Genomic DNA, 17,569 nt, shown 5'->3' on the forward strand with positions numbered 1-17,569 from the left:
ACTATGATTTCTTAACAATTTTTACAAAATTCTATGTTTGGTTTTAAAGACTTTAAAAGATATTAACCCTCCCTTTTATTTCCTTTAGATGTGCCAGGGCCCCCAGTTAATCCAAGAGCTACCGACACAACCAAGACCACTGCTACTCTGAACTGGGGGAAACCTCTGGATAATGGTGGACTTGAAGTTATTGGGTATGTGATTGAGCACAAAAAGGAAGGAACAGAAGAGTGGGTTAAGGATTCATCTCTACTGAGGATCACAGAGTTTGTTGTCCCTGAGCTGGAAGCTGGTGGAAAGTACCACTTCAGAATCAGTGCTGTAAATGCTAAGGGGGCAGGTGAACCTGCTGAAACTCAGGAATTGGTTGAGATTGTGGAACGTGCTGCTGAACCTGATTTGGAGCTGGATGTTGAGCTGAGAAGAACCCTTGTTGTCAGAGCTGGCTGCTCCATCCGACTCTTTGTGCCAATCAAGGGTCGGCCGAGTCCTACAGTTACTTGGACCAAAGAGGGTGGCCCTGTTCCACGTGCAGTCATTGACAGCACTGAATCGTTCACAATGCTTCTAATTCCTGAGAGTTCAAGGATTGATGCAGGCAAATATGAGCTTACCCTTGAAAACTCAGCTGGAAAGAAGACTGCTGACATTCATGTGAGAGTTCTGGATTCACCTGGACCTCCACTCAACCTAAAGCCCGTTAAGATTGACAAAGAAAGTATTGCTCTTCAATGGGAGATGCCCCTCATCGATGGTGGAGCCAAAATCACAAATTACATCATTGAAAAGAGGGAATCAACACGCAAGGCTTTTGCTACTGTTATTACAAACTGCCCAACCACTTCAGTCAAAATTGTCGAGCTTGGTGAAGGTTGTGAGTACTACTTCAGAGTGTCTGCTGAGAATGAATACGGTATTGGTGAGTCAGCTGAAACTACTGATCCAATTCGTGCATCCCAAGCACCAACATCTCCAGACAGCATTATCCCCACTGATATCACAAAGAACTCAGTAAGCCTGGCTTGGACCAAACCCAAACATGACGGTGGAAGCAGAATTTCAGGATATGTTCTGGAGGCCCAGAAGAAGGGAACTGATCAGTGGGCCCATGTTACTACAGTCAAGTCCATGGACTTCACAGTTAAGAATCTCAATGAGAGTGAAGAGTACTATTTCCGCGTCATGGCTGTCAATCAGTCTGGTAGAAGTGTTCCACGTGAGAGCAAACCCATTGTTATCAGGGACTCTTCTTCTCTCCCTGAGTTTGACCTGCGTGGTGTTTGTCAGAAGACCATTATTGCTAAGGCAGGAGATGACATCAAGGTTGAAATTCCAGTTATGGGACGTCCAAGACCAACAATTTCCTGGCAGAAGGATGGAGCAGCCCTGAAGCTCACACAGAGAACCAATGTAGAAACAACTGCTGCCACGGTTATTATCAATATCAATGAATGCACAAGAGCAGACAGCGGTGTGTACACCATGACAGGAAAGAACATTGTTGGATCTGTGACAGACAACATCATTGTCAAAGTACATGATGTACCTGGGCCACCCAAAGGACCTATTAAGATCGTGGAAATATCTCGTACCTACTGCATCTTTTCATGGGAAACTCCTGAGAATGACGGGGGTGTTCCAATTAACAACTATGTGGTTGAGATTAGAGACACCACTTCCCAAACATGGACCGAGTTGTCGTCCACTGTCATACGCACAATGTTTAAGGCCATTCGGTTAACCACTGGATCTGAGTACCAATTCAGAGTAAAGGCTAAAAATAGATATGGTGTTGGACCGCCAATCACCTCAAATGCAGTGGTAGCTGCCTATCCATTCAAAGCACCTGGGCCACCTGGTACTCCTGGTATTGTTGCATTTACCAAGGACTCAATCACAATTGGATGGAATGAGCCTGTGTCTGATGGTGGAAACGAAGTAATTGGGTATCATGTTGAGAGGAAAGAAAGAAGCAGCATTATGTGGCAAAAGATCAGCAAGAGTCTTGTGAAAGGAAATATCTTCAAGTCCTGTGGTCTTGAAGATGGAGTTGCTTATGAGTTCCGTGTCATGGCTGAAAACATGGCTGGAATTGGTAAACCTAGCAAGGCCTCAGAAGCAATACTGGCTTTGGACCCTGTTGACCCGCCAGGTCAGCCTGAGCCCATATTCGTCAACAAGAATGTTATCACTATTCAGTGGACAAAGCCTGAGTATGATGGGGGCTTCAAAATCACTGGCTACACAGTGGAGAAGAGAGAGATGCCTGCTGGTCGCTGGATTAGGGCTAACTTCACCAACATCATAGAGACAACATTCACCGTGAGTGGACTGACTCAGGACGACTCCTATGAATTCCGTGTCATAGCCAGAAACTCAGCTGGTGCAGTGAGCATACCCTCTGACCCATCAGACCCAATAACCTGCAAAGATGACATTATCGAACCACGTATTATGGTTGATGCCATATTTAAGGACGTTGTTCTACTGAAGGCAGGGGAGTCCTTCAAGCTTGATGCTGATATTGCTGGTCAACCAACCCCATCTATGGTTTGGACCAAGAATGGAAAAGAAGTTGAAAACACAATGAAGCTTGAGGTTAGGTTCACTGAACTGACTACTACTCTGACCAACAAGGACTCTATCAGATCAGATGGTGGGGAATTTGTTTTGACTGCTACTAATGTTGGTGGATTTGCAAAGCACATCTTTAATGTTAAAGTACTTGACAGACCTGGACCACCAACTGGACCTCTGAAAGTGTCTGATATCACTGCTGAGAACTGTCTGCTTACCTGGGATCCACCTGCAGATGACGGTGGTGCCAAGATTGAAAGATATGTGATTGAGAAGCGTGAATCAAGCAGACTTGTTTGGACCAATGTGGTTTCAGACCTGCAAGTTACCCAACACAAAGCGACTAAGCTCCTCAAAGGAAATGAATACATCTTCAGAGTTATGGCAGTGAACAAATATGGACTTGGCGAGTCTCTCGAATCAGAACCCACTATTGCAGACAACCCTTATGTGATTCCAGATCCTCCAGAGAAACCTGAGGTGACAGCTGTCACTAAAGATTCAATGGTCCTTATGTGGCAAGCACCAAAGAGTGATGGTGGAACTCCAATTACAAACTACAATATTGAAAGGAAAGATAGATTGGGCCTCCGCTGGGTCAAATGCAACAAGAGGAAAGTCAAAGATCTACAGTTCAAGGCAACAGGCCTTGTTTCCGGACATGAATATGAATTCAGAATAATTGCAGAGAATGCTGCTGGAGTGAGTGCACCAAGTGTCTCAAGCCCTTACTACAAGGCCAGTGATGCACTGTACACGCCAGGGGCTCCATGCAACCCCAGAATCTTGGACACAACCAAGTCCTCAGTTAGTGTTGCCTGGAACAAACCTGTGTATGATGGTGGCTCTGAAATTACTGGTTACATTGTGGAGACATGCATCCCATCTGAAAAGGAGGAAGAGGAGGAATGGACCATTGTGACACCCAAGGAAGGTCTCCTTGCGACCTCATTTACCATTATTAATCTGAAAGAAAACCAGGAGTACAAGATAAATGTCTCTGCCATCAACAGTGAAGGAATTGGAGAGGCAGCATCTGTACCTGGAAATCCCAAGGCAGAGGACAGACTCCTCCCACCCGAGATTGATTTGGACGCTGAGCTCCGCAAAATGATCAGTCTTAGAGCTTGCTGCTCTCTTAGACTGTTTGTGCCAATCAGAGGCAGACCTACTCCTCAGGCTAAATGGACTAAAGGTGATGGTGAACCTGTAGAGAGGGCGACCATTGACAGCACGACATCTTACACATCACTTGTAATTGAAAATGTCAACAGATTTGACAGTGGACAATATAACCTTACTGTTGAAAACAATTCTGGCTCCAAGACAGTTTCAGTCCAAGTCAGGGTTCTTGACACACCAAGTGCCCCACAGAATCTGAAGATTACAGGTGTCACAAATGAAGCCGTCAGTCTAACATGGGACCCACCAGTGAATGATGGAGGAGTCAAAATTAAGAACTATATCGTTGAAAAACGTGAGTCTACAAGGAAAGCATATGCCACAGTTAATGCTAACTGCCATAATACCACATCCACAGTTCACCAGCTCCTAGAAGGCTGCAACTATTACTTCAGAGTTTTGGCTGAAAATGAATATGGCATTGGCTTGCCCATTGAGACTGGTGAATCAGTTAAAGTGTCTGAGAAACCCCAGCCACCCGGCAAAATCAACCTTAAGGATGTTACCAAAAACAGTGTTACCCTCTCATGGGAGAAGCCAGAACATGATGGTGGCAGCAGAGTGGTCTGTTACGTTGTTGAGATCCAACCTAAAGGTGTTGATAAGTGGACCCAGGCTGTGACTGTAAAGGAAACAGAGGCTACTATCAGTGGACTAAATAATGGTGAAGAGTACATGTTCCGTGTCGCAGCAAGAAATGAGAAAGGAACTAGTGATCCTCGTCAAATCGGTGTCCCTGTGATAGTCAAAGACCTTGTGATCGCTCCTGTTGCTAAATTATTGTTCAACACTTTCAGTGTGTTGGCAGGAGAAGATCTGACAGTGGATATTCCTTTTGTTGCACGTCCTAAAGCAGCTGTCTCTTGGGTGAAGGACAATCAGCCTCTAAAGAGAACTACCAGAGTTAACTTTAGTGCAACAGACGCCATGCTAAACCTCAGCATTAAAGAAGCTACTAGGGATGATGTTGGACAATATCATATTACTCTTACTAACACAGCAGGAGAGACAGCAGCAAATATTGGCATTGTTGTCCTTGACAAACCTGGCCAGCCCAGTGGTCCAGTTAAGGTGGAAGAGGTCACTTCTGACAGTGTAACCATCTCCTGGAATCCACCAGAGTATGATGGTGGTTGTACAATCAAAAACTACATTGTTGAAAGGAGAGATACATCCACAACGAGCTGGATGGTAGTTTCTGCCAACCTCGCAAGGACCAAGATTAAGGCAGGCAGGTTGAAGACTGGCTCTGAGTATCAGTTTAGAATCACAGCTGAAAACAGATATGGAAAAGGCCCAGCCCTTTTGTCAGAGTGTATTGTGGCCCAGTACCCATACAAGCTCCCAGGACCCCCAGGAACACCATCCATTGCAGCCTGCAACAAGGACAGCATGGTTGTAGCCTGGAATGAACCTGTAAACGATGGTGGAAGCACTATCTTGGGCTACCATCTTGAACGCAAAGAGAGAAACAGCATCCTATGGGTCAAACTAAACAAGTCTCTCATTACTGACCAAACCTTCAAGACCTCGGCTCTGGAACCAGGAATGGAGTATGAATACAGAGTTTATGCTGAAAACATTGTTGGAATTGGCAAAGTGAGCAAAGTATCAGAGGGGCGTGTTGCCCGAGATCCCTGCGATCCTACTGGTACCCCAGAGGCAACAAAGATCACTAAGGACTCTGTGACCATTGTCTGGACCAAGCCTGAGTATGATGGTGGTGCAAAGGTCACTGGCTACATTGTGGAAAAGAAGGAGCTTCCTGAGGGACGCTGGTTAAAGGCTAACTTCACTAATGTAATTGAGACAGAATATGTTGCAACTGGACTTGTGCAAGACAATCAGTATGAGTTCCGTGTCATTGCCAGAAATGCAGCTGGGGTTTTCAGTATGCCCTCCTACAGCACTGGTCCTATAACTGCCAGGGATGAGATTGAACCACCACACCTCAGCATTGACCCAGAGTACACACAGAATGTTGTGGTTAATGCAGGAGACAACTTCAAAATTGATGCAGACGTTCATGGCAAACCATTGCCCAGTATTCACTGGATGAAAGGAGAGCAGGAACTTGGCAACACTATTCATAGAGCAATTAAGAACACACCCACCAAAGCTTATCTATCTGTGAAAGAAGCTAAACTTTCAGATGGAGGCCAGTACACTCTGCTGCTGAAAAATCCAGGAGGAGAAAAGGCTGTACAAATCAATGTTGTTGTCTTAGATAAACCCGGGGAACCACAAGGACCTCTTGTTGTTGTAGGAATAAACAAAGACCGCTGCAGCATTGCATGGAAACCACCACTACAAGATGGTGGCAGCAAGATCTCTCACTACATCGTTGAGAGGAGAGAAACAAGCAGACTTGTCTGGACTGTTGTTGACCAAAAAGTAGAGAACATTTGTCTAACAATTACTAAGCTCCTGGAGGGAGATGAGTATATCTTCAGGGTCCGTGCTGTCAACCAGTTTGGAATTGGTGCACCACTTGAGTCTGCTCCTGTGATAATTAAGGATCCATATATACCACCTGGACCACCCAAGAACTTAGAAGTTTCAGATATTAAAAAGGATTCAATGGTTCTCAGCTGGGAGGCCTCTTCTGAAGATGGAGGCAGTCCTATTACTGGATACATAATTGAGAAACTTGACAAAGAGGGCGTCAGATGGACAAGATGCAACAGAGTCACAGTCACTGATTTGACTTTCAAAGTCACTGGACTCCTTGAAAGCCACATTTATGAATTCAGAGTTGCTGCTGAGAATGTTATTGGTGTTGGAGAGCCCAGCTCAGCAACAGCATTCTACAAAGCTCTTGATCCCATCTTCAAGCCTGGAGCACCACAGAACCCAAGAGTTACTGACACAACAAAAACATCGGTATTCCTGTCATGGGGAAAGCCTCTGTGTGATGGAGGCTGTGAGATTCAGGGATACATTGTTGAATGCTGCACTACTATGAAGCCAATAGTGCCACCCGCAGAAGCAGCTGCCACAGACGCAGCTGCCACAGATGCACCTGCCACAGACGCAGTTGCCACAGACGCAGCTGCCACAGATGCACCTGCCACAGATGCACCTGCCACAGATGCACCTGCCACAGAAGCACCTGCCACAGACGCACCTGCTGAGGAATGGACAATGTGCACACCACCAACTGGTGTAAAACCAACCAAATTTGAAGTTCGAAATCTGAAAGAAAACCATGCATACAAGTTTAGAGTGTATGCTATAAACAAGGTGGGAGTTGGTGAGCATGCTGATGTCTCTGGAGCTATTGTTGTACAGGACAAGATAGAGGAGCCAGACCTTGATATTGACCCTGAACTAAGAAAGATTGTCACCCTCAAAGCTGGCACTTCACTCAGACTGTTTATCCCTATTAAAGGAAGACCCACTCCTACAATCAAGTGGGACAGAGATGAAGCTGCCCTTAAAGAGACTGCTCATGTTGAGACAACCAGCAGTTACACATCACTTGTTATTGATAAGTTGAGCAGAAATGATAGTGGAAAATACACAATCACTGCAGAGAACTCCAGTGGAACCAAATCTGCATTTGTTGTTGTCCGTGTACTTGACACACCTGGCGCTCCTGTTAATCTTAAGGTAAAAGAAGTTACAAACAAGTCAGTAACACTGGTATGGGAACCACCTCTGTTAGATGGGGGATCCAAGATCAAGAACTACATCATTGAAAAGAGAGAAAGCACACGCAAAACATATGCAGCTGTTGTAACAAACTGTCATGCTCTTTCATGGAAAATTGAGCCACTCCAGGAGGGCTGCAGTTACTACTTCAGAGTCCTTGCTGAGAATGCTCATGGTGTTGGCTTGCCTGCAGCGACTTTAGACCCTCTTAAGGTTTCAGAGGTTCCCCAGTCTCCAAAGAATTTGACTGTTACGGATCAGACCAAAACAAGTATCTCCTTGGCATGGGAGAGGCCAGAATATGATGGTGGTAGCAGAGTTGTGCAGTATCTGCTCGAGGTGCAACTGAAGGGCCAGGACAAATGGTCTGGTGTAAACACGTTTAAGACAATGGAGGCTACAGTCTCCAATCTGAACCCAGGAGAGGAGTATCTGTTCAGAGTTACTGCAATCAATGATAAAGGAAAGAGTGACCCTAAAGTTCTCTCTGGACCTGTGATGACCAAAGACTTGGTCTTTGAGCCAGATCTCCGCCCAGCATTCAGCAGCTACAGTGTCCATGTGGGCAAAGATATGAACGTTGACATTCCCATCTTTGGACGCCCTAAACCAAAAGTCACATGGAGTAAAGATGGAGCTTCTTTGAAGTTTACCACCAGGGTCAACATTGTCAACACAGCAACACATACAACATTAAGCATTAAGGAGGCAGCAGGTGATGATGGTGGCATGTATAGCATCAGTGCTACTAACTCAACTGGAAAGAAGGACACAACAGTTGAAATCATTGTACTTGACAAACCTGGTCCTCCATCTGGTCCTGTGAGATTTGATGAAATCACAACACAGAGTGTCAGTCTTTCCTGGGACCCACCAAAACATAATGGTGGATGCCAAATATCGAACTACATTGTTCAAAAGAGAGACACTACAACAACAACATGGGAAAACGTGGTCATCAACTGTGCTAGAACCAGCATCAAAGTGGCCAGACTAAAAACTGGAGCCGAGTACCAGTTTAGGATCATTGCCCAAAACCGCTATGGCAAGAGTCATGGTCTGGACTCATCAGCTGTAGTTGCTCAGTACCCATACAGAGAGCCAGGCCCACCAGGCACTCCCTTTATCTCTTCCCTCTCCAGGGACCACCAGATTGTTGAGTGGCACGAGCCTGTCTTTGATGGAGGCAGTGCTGTGCTAGGCTACCATCTCGAAAGAAAAGAGAGAAATAGTATTCTCTGGGTCAAAATCAACAAGACACTTATTCATGAGACTATTTTCAAAAGTCATCCATTGGAAGAGGGTACTGAGTATGAATACAGGGTTTATGGTGAAAATATTGTTGGCATTGGTAGGAGCAGTAAGGTCTCAGAAGGTTGTGTGGCTCGTGACCCATGCGATCCTCCTGGCACGCCAGAGGCCATTCATGTGAACAAAGACACTATTGTCATTCAGTGGACGAAACCAGAATATGACGGTGGCAGTAATATCACTGGCTATGTCATAGAGAAGCGTGATCTGCCAGAAGGCAGGTGGGTAAGGGCAAACTTCACTAATGTGATTGAGACCCAATTTACTGTAACTGGTTTGACTGAAAATGCACAGTATGACTTTAGAGTCATTGCTAAAAATGCTGTCGGCACAGTCAGTAAGCCATCATACAACAGTGGACCAATCACTGCAAGTGATAATGTAGAGGCACCCAAATTCTCCATTGACCCTGCATTTACCAAGACTATCATCATAAATGCCGGAGACACATTCAAGCTGGATGCTGATGTCCGTGGCAAGCCACTGCCTACAATCCAGTGGTTCAAGGATGAAAAGCCCATTGAGAATACACTCAGACTTGAGATCAGAAACACAGAAAACCGCGCTATGATTTTCATTAAGGACTCTATCAGAATTGATGGGGGGATGTACACACTCTTGCTGACAAATGTGGCTGGCAGTGAAACAATTCCTTACAAGGTCATTGTCCTGGATAAGCCTAGCCAATGTGACGGACCGCTCCATGTCACCGGAGTAGCTGAAAACAGATGCACACTAACATGGCGGGCCCCTCTACATGACGGAGGCAGTCCTATTAAACATTACATCATTGAGAGAAGAGAGACCAGTCGACTGGCTTGGACTGTTGTTTCTAGCAGCTGTGATACCACATACTACAAAGTTACCAAATTGCTGGAAGGTAATGAATATATGTTCCGTGTAATGGCAGTTAATAGTTATGGTGTCAGTGAGCCACTGGTGTCTGGTGGAGTGACTATGAGGACTCCGTTTGTTCCACCTGGTTCACCTCACATTGATGATGTGTCCAACATTGCCCGTGATGGCATGACCATCACTTGGTCTGCCCCTGAGAGTGATGGTGGCAGTGAGATTACCAATTACATAGTTGAAAAGAAGGACAGAGCTGGAATTAAATGGACAAGGTGCAACAGACAGAAAGTCACTGATCTCTCCTTTAGAGTAACAGGCCTTACCACTGGCCATGAGTATGAGTTCAGAGTGACTGCTGAGAACATAGTTGGAGTTGGAGAGCCAAGTCTTCCAAGTTCATATTACAAGGCCAGTGATCCCAAGTACACACCTGGTGCCCCAGCATATGTGAATGTTATTGACTCTACAAAAACATCTATTACGGTTTCATGGGGTAAGCCTCTGTCTGATGGTGGTACTGCCATTCAAGGGTACATTGTTGAAGTATGCAAGGCTGAAGAGGAGGAATGGACCATAGTTACTCCCCCTACTGGCCTGCGTGTCAACAAATACGAAATTCCAAAACTTACTGAGGGCCAGGAGTACAAGATCCAAGTTTGTGCTCTCAACAAGCTGGGAGTAGGTGAGCCAGCTGCTCTCTCTGGAACAGCTAAGCCAGAGGAAAGGGTGGACCCACCACAGATCCATCTAAACTCTGAGCTGAGAAAGGGCATAACAGTGAAAGCTGGCGGGTCTGTTAGAATCGATGTTCCATTCAAGGGTAGGCCATTACCTGAGATTAAATGGACAAAAGATGAGGGAGATCTGACTGAGAAAGCTGTTGTGGAGAAGGCTGTCACCTTTACACAGCTGTCCATTGACTCATGTGACAGGAATGACTCAGGAAAATACACTGTTACCCTGACGAACAGCAGTGGCTCAGCTTCAGAGTTTGTTTCAGTGAAAGTTCTGGACACACCTGGGGCCCCACAGAAACTTGTGCTTAAAGAAATCAAAAAAGATTCCATCACTCTTGAATGGGAAGCTCCACTGATCGATGGAGGTTCCAAAATCAAGAACTATGTAATTGATAAGCGTGAATCAACCAGGAAGGCTTTTGCAAATGTGTCCACGAAATGCACCAAGACTACATTCAAAGTTGAGAACTTGATTGAGGGCGCTATGTACTACTTCAGAGTCATGGCTGAGAATGAATACGGAGTCGGTCAGGCTATACAAACAAAAATGGCTTCCAAGGCCTCTGAGGTACCACTGCCTGTTGGAAATGTTTTCCTCACTGATGTCACTAAGATCAGTGCCACACTGGCATGGGAGAAACCACAACACGATGGAGGTAGTAGGATTGGCGGCTACCTGATTGAGATGCTCCCCAAGGGCACGGATAAATGGGGAGTTGCAACAAATACAAACACATGTGAGGGAACTGTTAAAGGCCTCACAGCTGGAACAGAATACCTATTCCGTATTATTGCTTACAACGAGAAGGGTAAAAGTGAGCCAAAGGCACTTGTTGCACCGGTCATAGCAAGTGACATGAGCATGGAGCCAAGTATTAAGCTACAATTCAATACTTATAGCGTGTTAGCTGGAAAAGATCTGAAGCTGGAGATCCCTGTGCTTGGCAGGCCTAAACCTAAAGTCACCTGGAAGAAGGAAGGTCAACCTTTCAAAGTGACATCAAGAGTTAATATATTAAATACTCCATCAACAACTGGAATTCATATTACTGAAGCATGCAAAGAGGACTTTGGAAAATATTCCATTACTGCAGCCAGCACTGTGGGCACTATCTCTGAGGATGTGTCTATCATTATTCTTGACAAGCCTGGTCCATCAAAAGGCCCAATAAAAGTTGTTGAGGTGAGCAACACCTTTGTCCATCTGTCCTGGGAGCCCCCAGAGTACACAGGTGGATGCCAAGTAAAGAACTATATAGTGGAGAAGAGAGATACCACCACCACAACATGGCAATCAGTCACCACACAGCTGGCTAGAACAGCTTTCAAGGTCACCAAGCTAAAGACTGGTGCAGAATACCAGTTCAGAATCATAGCTGAAAACAGATATGGAAAGGGTGCCCCTCTGGACTCAAAGGCCATTGTGGTGCAATATCCATACAAATCACCAGGGCCTCCAGGAACGCCAAATGTCCAATCTGCATCTAAGGAAATGATGATCATTGAATGGAATGAGCCAGTCAATGATGGTGGAAGTACAGTCATCGGATACCATCTGGAAAGCAAAGAGAGAAGCAGTATCCTGTGGAACAAACTGAACAAGACTCTTATCACGGATACTCAGTTCAAGATCTGCAATCTTGAGGAGGGTATTGGATATGAATTCAGAGTGTATGCAGAAAACATTGTTGGCATTGGCCGATGCAGTAAAGTATCTGAGTCCTTTGTTGCTCGTGACCCATGTGATCCTCCCGGTACTCCGGAAGCTGTATCTATTTCTAAGAATCAAATCAAGATTCAGTGGACCAAGCCTCAGTATGATGGTGGCAGCAAAGTCAATGGATATATTGTGGAAAGAAAAGATCTCTCCTCACCTGATATGCGCTGGGTAAGAGCTAACTTTACCAATATAATTGAGACCGAGTATACCAGCACTGGGCTGACGGAAAATGAGCAATATGAATTCAGAGTTATAGCAAGAAATGCAGCCGGAGTCTTCAGTGGACCATCTGACAGCTCTGGACCAATCACTGCTACGGATGAAATTGAACCTCCAAGGGCCTCAATGGATCCCAAATACAAGGATGTTATTGTTGTCAATGCAGGAGAAAGTTTGCTTCTTGATGCAGACATTCATGGAAGACCAACTCCTGATGTTGTGTGGCTTAAAGAGGGCAAGGAAATGGAGAGAGCCCTGCGCATTGAAGTGAAAACTACACAGAAGTGTGCTGCTATGACCATTAAGGATGTCACCAAGCTTGATAGTGGTCACTATGACCTTGTTCTCAAAAATCTTGGTGGTTCTAAAGCCTTCCCCATTACCATTAAAGTCCTTGATAAACCTGGTCCACCCTCTGGACCCTTTAAGGTGACTGGAGTCATGGCTGACAGGTGCATACTTTCCTGGTCTGAGCCAACTCTGGATGGTGGGGCTAGTGTCAGTCATTATGTTTTGGAGAAGAGAGAGACTAGTAGGTTGTCCTGGACAGTGGTTGCACCAAATGTTAAGGGTCTATACCATAAAGTAACAAATTTACTCCCATCAAATGAGTACATTTTCAGAGTCAGGGCAGTTAACAAATATGGTGTTGGTGATTGTCTTGAGACTGAACCCATCATTGCACGCAATCCATACAAGCCACCTAGTGCTCCTGGAGCTCCAGAAGCAACCCAGATCACAAAGGACTCTATGGTTCTGTCATGGACCACTCCAGAATCCATAGGTGGAGCTGACATTCAAGGTTATCACCTTGAAAAACGTGACAAAGACAGTGTAAGGTGGACAAAATGCAACAGACAAAAACTGACTGATACCCACTTCAAGGTTGCAGGTCTGATGACAAATCACTTCTACGAGTTCCGTGTTGCAGCTGAGAATGAGGCTGGAGTCGGGGACCTCAGTGAATTGTCCCTGTTATATAGAGCATGTGATGCTACAACATCCCCTGGACCTCCACACCACCCCAAGGTGACAGATTACACACAGTCCTCTGTGTCTCTGTCTTGGGGTAAACCTGACTTTGATGGTGGAGCCTACGTCAAGGGATACATTGTTGAAATGAGGGAGTACACACCAGAACCTGAACTGCCAGAGGAGGAAGAAGTAGCACCAGCAGTAGAAGCACCTGTTGAAAAGGAATGGACCATATGCACTCCACCCACTGGCATTCAAGCCACTAAACTCACTATCACAGACCTGAAGGATGGTAAAGAGTACCAGTTCCGTGTCTGTGCCATCAACTCAGAAGGTGTTGGGGAGGCCGCTAGTGTCCATGGCACAGTGATTACTTCTGATAGGGCAGAAGCACCAGAGATGGAGCTGGATGCTGATCTCAGAAAAGTGGTATCTGTCCGTGCTAGTGGAACTCTGCGTCTGTTTGTCACTATAAGAGGAAGGCCTGAACCTGCTGTGAAATGGGAAAAGATTGAGGGTACCCTAACAGAGCGTGCTGCAATTGACACCACTAGTTCATATACCATGCTTGTCATTGACAACGTTAACCGTTTTGACAGTGGAAAATATTCACTAACCCTCGAGAACAGCAGTGGCACAAAATCTGCAGTTATTGCAGTAAGAATTTTGGACACACCAAGTGCGCCACAAAAGTTTGCAGTGAAGGAACTCAAGAAGGATTCAGTGACTCTTGCCTGGGATACTCCACTTACTGATGGTGGTGCAAAAATCACAAACTACATTGTAGAGAAGAGAGAGTCTGTCAGGAAGGCTTACACAACTGTCACGAGCAACTGCACAGCTAACTCATTCAAGATTGAAGAGCTCCCTGAGGGTGGAACTTTCTACTTTAGAGTCTGTGCTGTCAATACATACGGACAAGGACAGATGGTTGAAACAAAAGAAATCAAAGTGGCTGAAGTACCTCTGCCACCAAACAAGGTTACTCTTGTGGATGTGACCAAGACCAGTGTGACACTGGCTTGGGACAAACCTGCTCATGATGGTGGAAGCAAAGTCATGTTCTACAATGTTGAATTTAAGCCTAAGAGTGGGGATAAGTGGGGCACAGCATGTACAGCCAAAGTGCCAGAAGCAACAATCCCCAATCTGACTTCTAATGAAACGTACTTATTCAGAGTTGTCGCAATCAATGAGAAGGGAAAGAGTGAGCCGAAGGATCTGGGCTTGCCTGTGGTTGCAAAGGATGTTGCAATTGAACCATCAGTAAACTTGCTGTTTAACACATACAGCGTGAAGGCCGGAGATGACCTCACGCTTGAGATCCCTGTAAGAGGCAGGCCAAAACCTGTTGTATCCTGGAAAAAGGATGGCCTTCCTCTGAAGCAAACATCATCCGTGACCATCTTAAATACTGCAACCTCATCCAAAATGATCATTAAAGAGGCTAGCAGGGATCATGTTGGCAAGTATGAAATTACCCTGGCCAACACTGCAGGAACTGTCACAGCAGATATTGGGGTTGTTGTCCTTGACAAACCAGGTCCACCTAAAGTAATTAAAGTGGATGCTGTGACCTCAGACAGCATTTCACTATCCTGGTCCCCACCAGAATACAATGGTGGCTGCTCCATCAGCAACTACATTGTGGAGAAGAGAGACACAAACTCACAGGAATGGCAGATGGCGGCCAGTAACGTTGCCAGAACATCTTTCAAAGCTGGCCGCCTGACACATGGAGCGGAGTATCAATTCCGTATCTATGCAGTTAATCGTTATGGAAAGAGTACCTATCTGGATTCACCTGGAATCACTGCTCAATACAGCTTCAAACAACCTGGACCACCCTCCACACCAATAGTGAAACTGGCCACCAAGTCTTACATGTTGGTGACCTGGAATGAGCCAGTCAATGATGGTGGCAGTCCTGTTCTGGGATATCATCTGGAGAGGAAGGAGCGTACTAGCATTCTCTGGACAAAGATGAACAGAGGAATGATCAAAGACACAGAATACAAAGTCAATGGTATTGAAGAGGGAATGATGTATGAATACCGTGTCTATGCTGAAAATATTTCCGGTATTGGCAAATGCAGCAAGGCCTGTGAAGCTGTGGCAGCCAGAGATCCATGTGATCCTCCAGGCACACCTGTGGTCATTGCAGTTTCAAGAACATCTGTCTCCTTATCCTGGGATAAACCAGAGTATGATGGTGGAGCCAAGGTTTCTGGCTATACTATTGAACGTAGAGACCTTCCAGAAGGACGATGGACAAGGTGTAACTTCACCAATGTGCCTGAAACTCACTATGAAGTGACAAGCCTTACAGAAAACAGCCAGTATGATTTCCGTATAATTGCAAAGAATGCAGCTGGACTGTTCAGTATGCCATCGGACAACACTGGCCCTATCACTGCCAGGGATGATGTAGATCCACCACGCATCATGATGGATGTCAAGTTTAGAGAGACAGTTTTGGTTAAAGCAGGAGAAACTCTGAAGATTAATGCTGATCTTGCTGGACGTCCTGCCCCTGTCATCTCTTGGACCAAGGATGGCAAACAAATTGAGCTTAGAGCCAGGATCCAGATTGTTTCAACAGATACCAGCACCACAGTTATTGTAAAGGACTGCATCAGAAGAGATTCTGGACAGTATGCTCTGACTCTACAGAATATTGCTGGAACAGTCACAATGCCAGTAAACTGTGTGATTCTAGATAAACCAGGGCCTTCAGCAGGACCTCTGCAGATCATTGGTCTTACAGCTGAGTGCTGCACACTGTCATGGGGTCCTCCTCAGGAGGCTGGTGGTGCTGCGATCACACATTACGTTGTTCAGAAGCGTGACACCAGCAGTTTGGCATGGACACTAGTTAAGGGAGATGTGACAAAAACCTTCTTTAAAGTCACAGGTCTGCTGAAGGGCAACGAATATATCTTCAGGGTTCTGGCCGTCAACAAGCATGGGCCTGGTGAGGCTCTGGAGAGTGATGCTGTAAAGGTTACAGATCCATATACATTTGCCAGTGCTCCAGCTAGTGTTGATGTAACTTCCATAACAGGAGATTCAATGACCCTCACTTGGTGCAAGCCAGCCAGTGATGGTGGCAGTCCCATAACTGGATATGTGATTGAGCGCCGTGAGAAGACAGGCATGCGCTGGATCAGGATTAACAGAGATCCAGTTGTTGAATGTACCACAGTAGTGACAAAACTTCGAAAGCACTGTGAGTATGACTTCAGAGTCTCTGCTGAAAATGCAGCAGGTCTGAGTCCTCCGAGTGAATCATCTGCAACATTCAGGGCACTAGATCCTCTGGTTGTTCCTTCTCGCCCAACCAAACCAAAGATTGTCAGTTCCACCGAGGACACTGTCTCTATTGTCTGGAAACCACCAAGAGATGATGGCGGGGCTGCCATCTTGGGATACAGTGTAGAATACAGAGACTTCATCCGCAAACCAGAGCCAGAGGTTGAGGAAGAAGAGGAGGAATATGAGGATGAGGAGGAGGAGGAAGAGGAGGAAGAGTCACTTGAAGAACAAGCAAGATGGGTTGAGGCTATCCCTCTTACCAAGAGCTTGGAGTTCACAGTCACTGGATTAAAGAAAGATGAAGAATATGAATTCTGTGTGAAGGCAATAAACAAAGTCGGCAGTAGTGTGCGCAGCCTATATTCAGATCCAGGTGCAGCAACGGACAGAACTGTTGAGCCATCATTTGATATTGACATTGAGATGCGTAAGGTGCTCGTTGCTAAGCATGGTACAGCATTTACTCTCAAGGTACCATTCAAGGGAAAACCTGTGCCATCAGTTGAATGGGCCAAGGAGGGGGTTGACCTGAAAGTCAGAGGAACCATTGAATCAACAGAATCTAGCACCTCCCTGACTATTGAGAAGTCAAGTAGAAATGACTCTGGAGAGTACTCTGTCACAATTGAATCCCCATTGGGAAAAACAACATTGCCAATGACAGTGAAGGTGCTTGACTCTCCTGGACCCCCAGTCAATGTTAAAGTTTCAGCAGTGACCAGGGATTCTGCAACCCTCACGTGGGAGGCTCCAGAGAATGATGGTGGTGATGCAGTAAAGTCCTACCACGTAGAGAAACGTGAGGCCAGTAAGAAGGCTTGGGTATCCATGACCAGCAACTGCCATGCTCTGACTTACAAGGTGGAAGACTTGCAGGAGGGAGCTGTCTATTACTTCAGGGTCATTGCAGAAAATGAGTATGGTGTGGGTGTACCTCAGGAGGCCAAGGCTGGAACAAAGATTACAGGTAACGTATGAATTCACTAGTTGATAAGCTGATTTTATACAGCTTTGTAATTTTATTTTA

At 45.7% G+C, this 17,569-nt stretch overlaps 1 protein-coding gene across 34 annotated transcripts in view; it reads left to right on the forward strand.

The window, feature by feature from the left end:
- Window positions 1–17,569, forward strand: part of ttn.1 (titin, tandem duplicate 1) — a 210,403-nt gene that overhangs the window by 165,860 nt on the left and 26,974 nt on the right. For all 34 annotated transcript variants that reach the window (XM_075480395.1, XM_075480400.1, XM_075480404.1 and 31 more), the window contains one exon: window positions 89–17,509. In XM_075480395.1, coding sequence (XP_075336510.1) covers window positions 89–17,509 — 17,421 coding nt within the window. The remainder of the gene's footprint in view (window positions 1–88; window positions 17,510–17,569) is intronic.

Source organism: Odontesthes bonariensis, chromosome 12 (assembly GCF_027942865.1).
Source record: "Odontesthes bonariensis isolate fOdoBon6 chromosome 12, fOdoBon6.hap1, whole genome shotgun sequence".
In the NCBI taxonomy this organism is placed as follows: Eukaryota; Metazoa; Chordata; class Actinopteri; order Atheriniformes; family Atherinopsidae; genus Odontesthes; species Odontesthes bonariensis.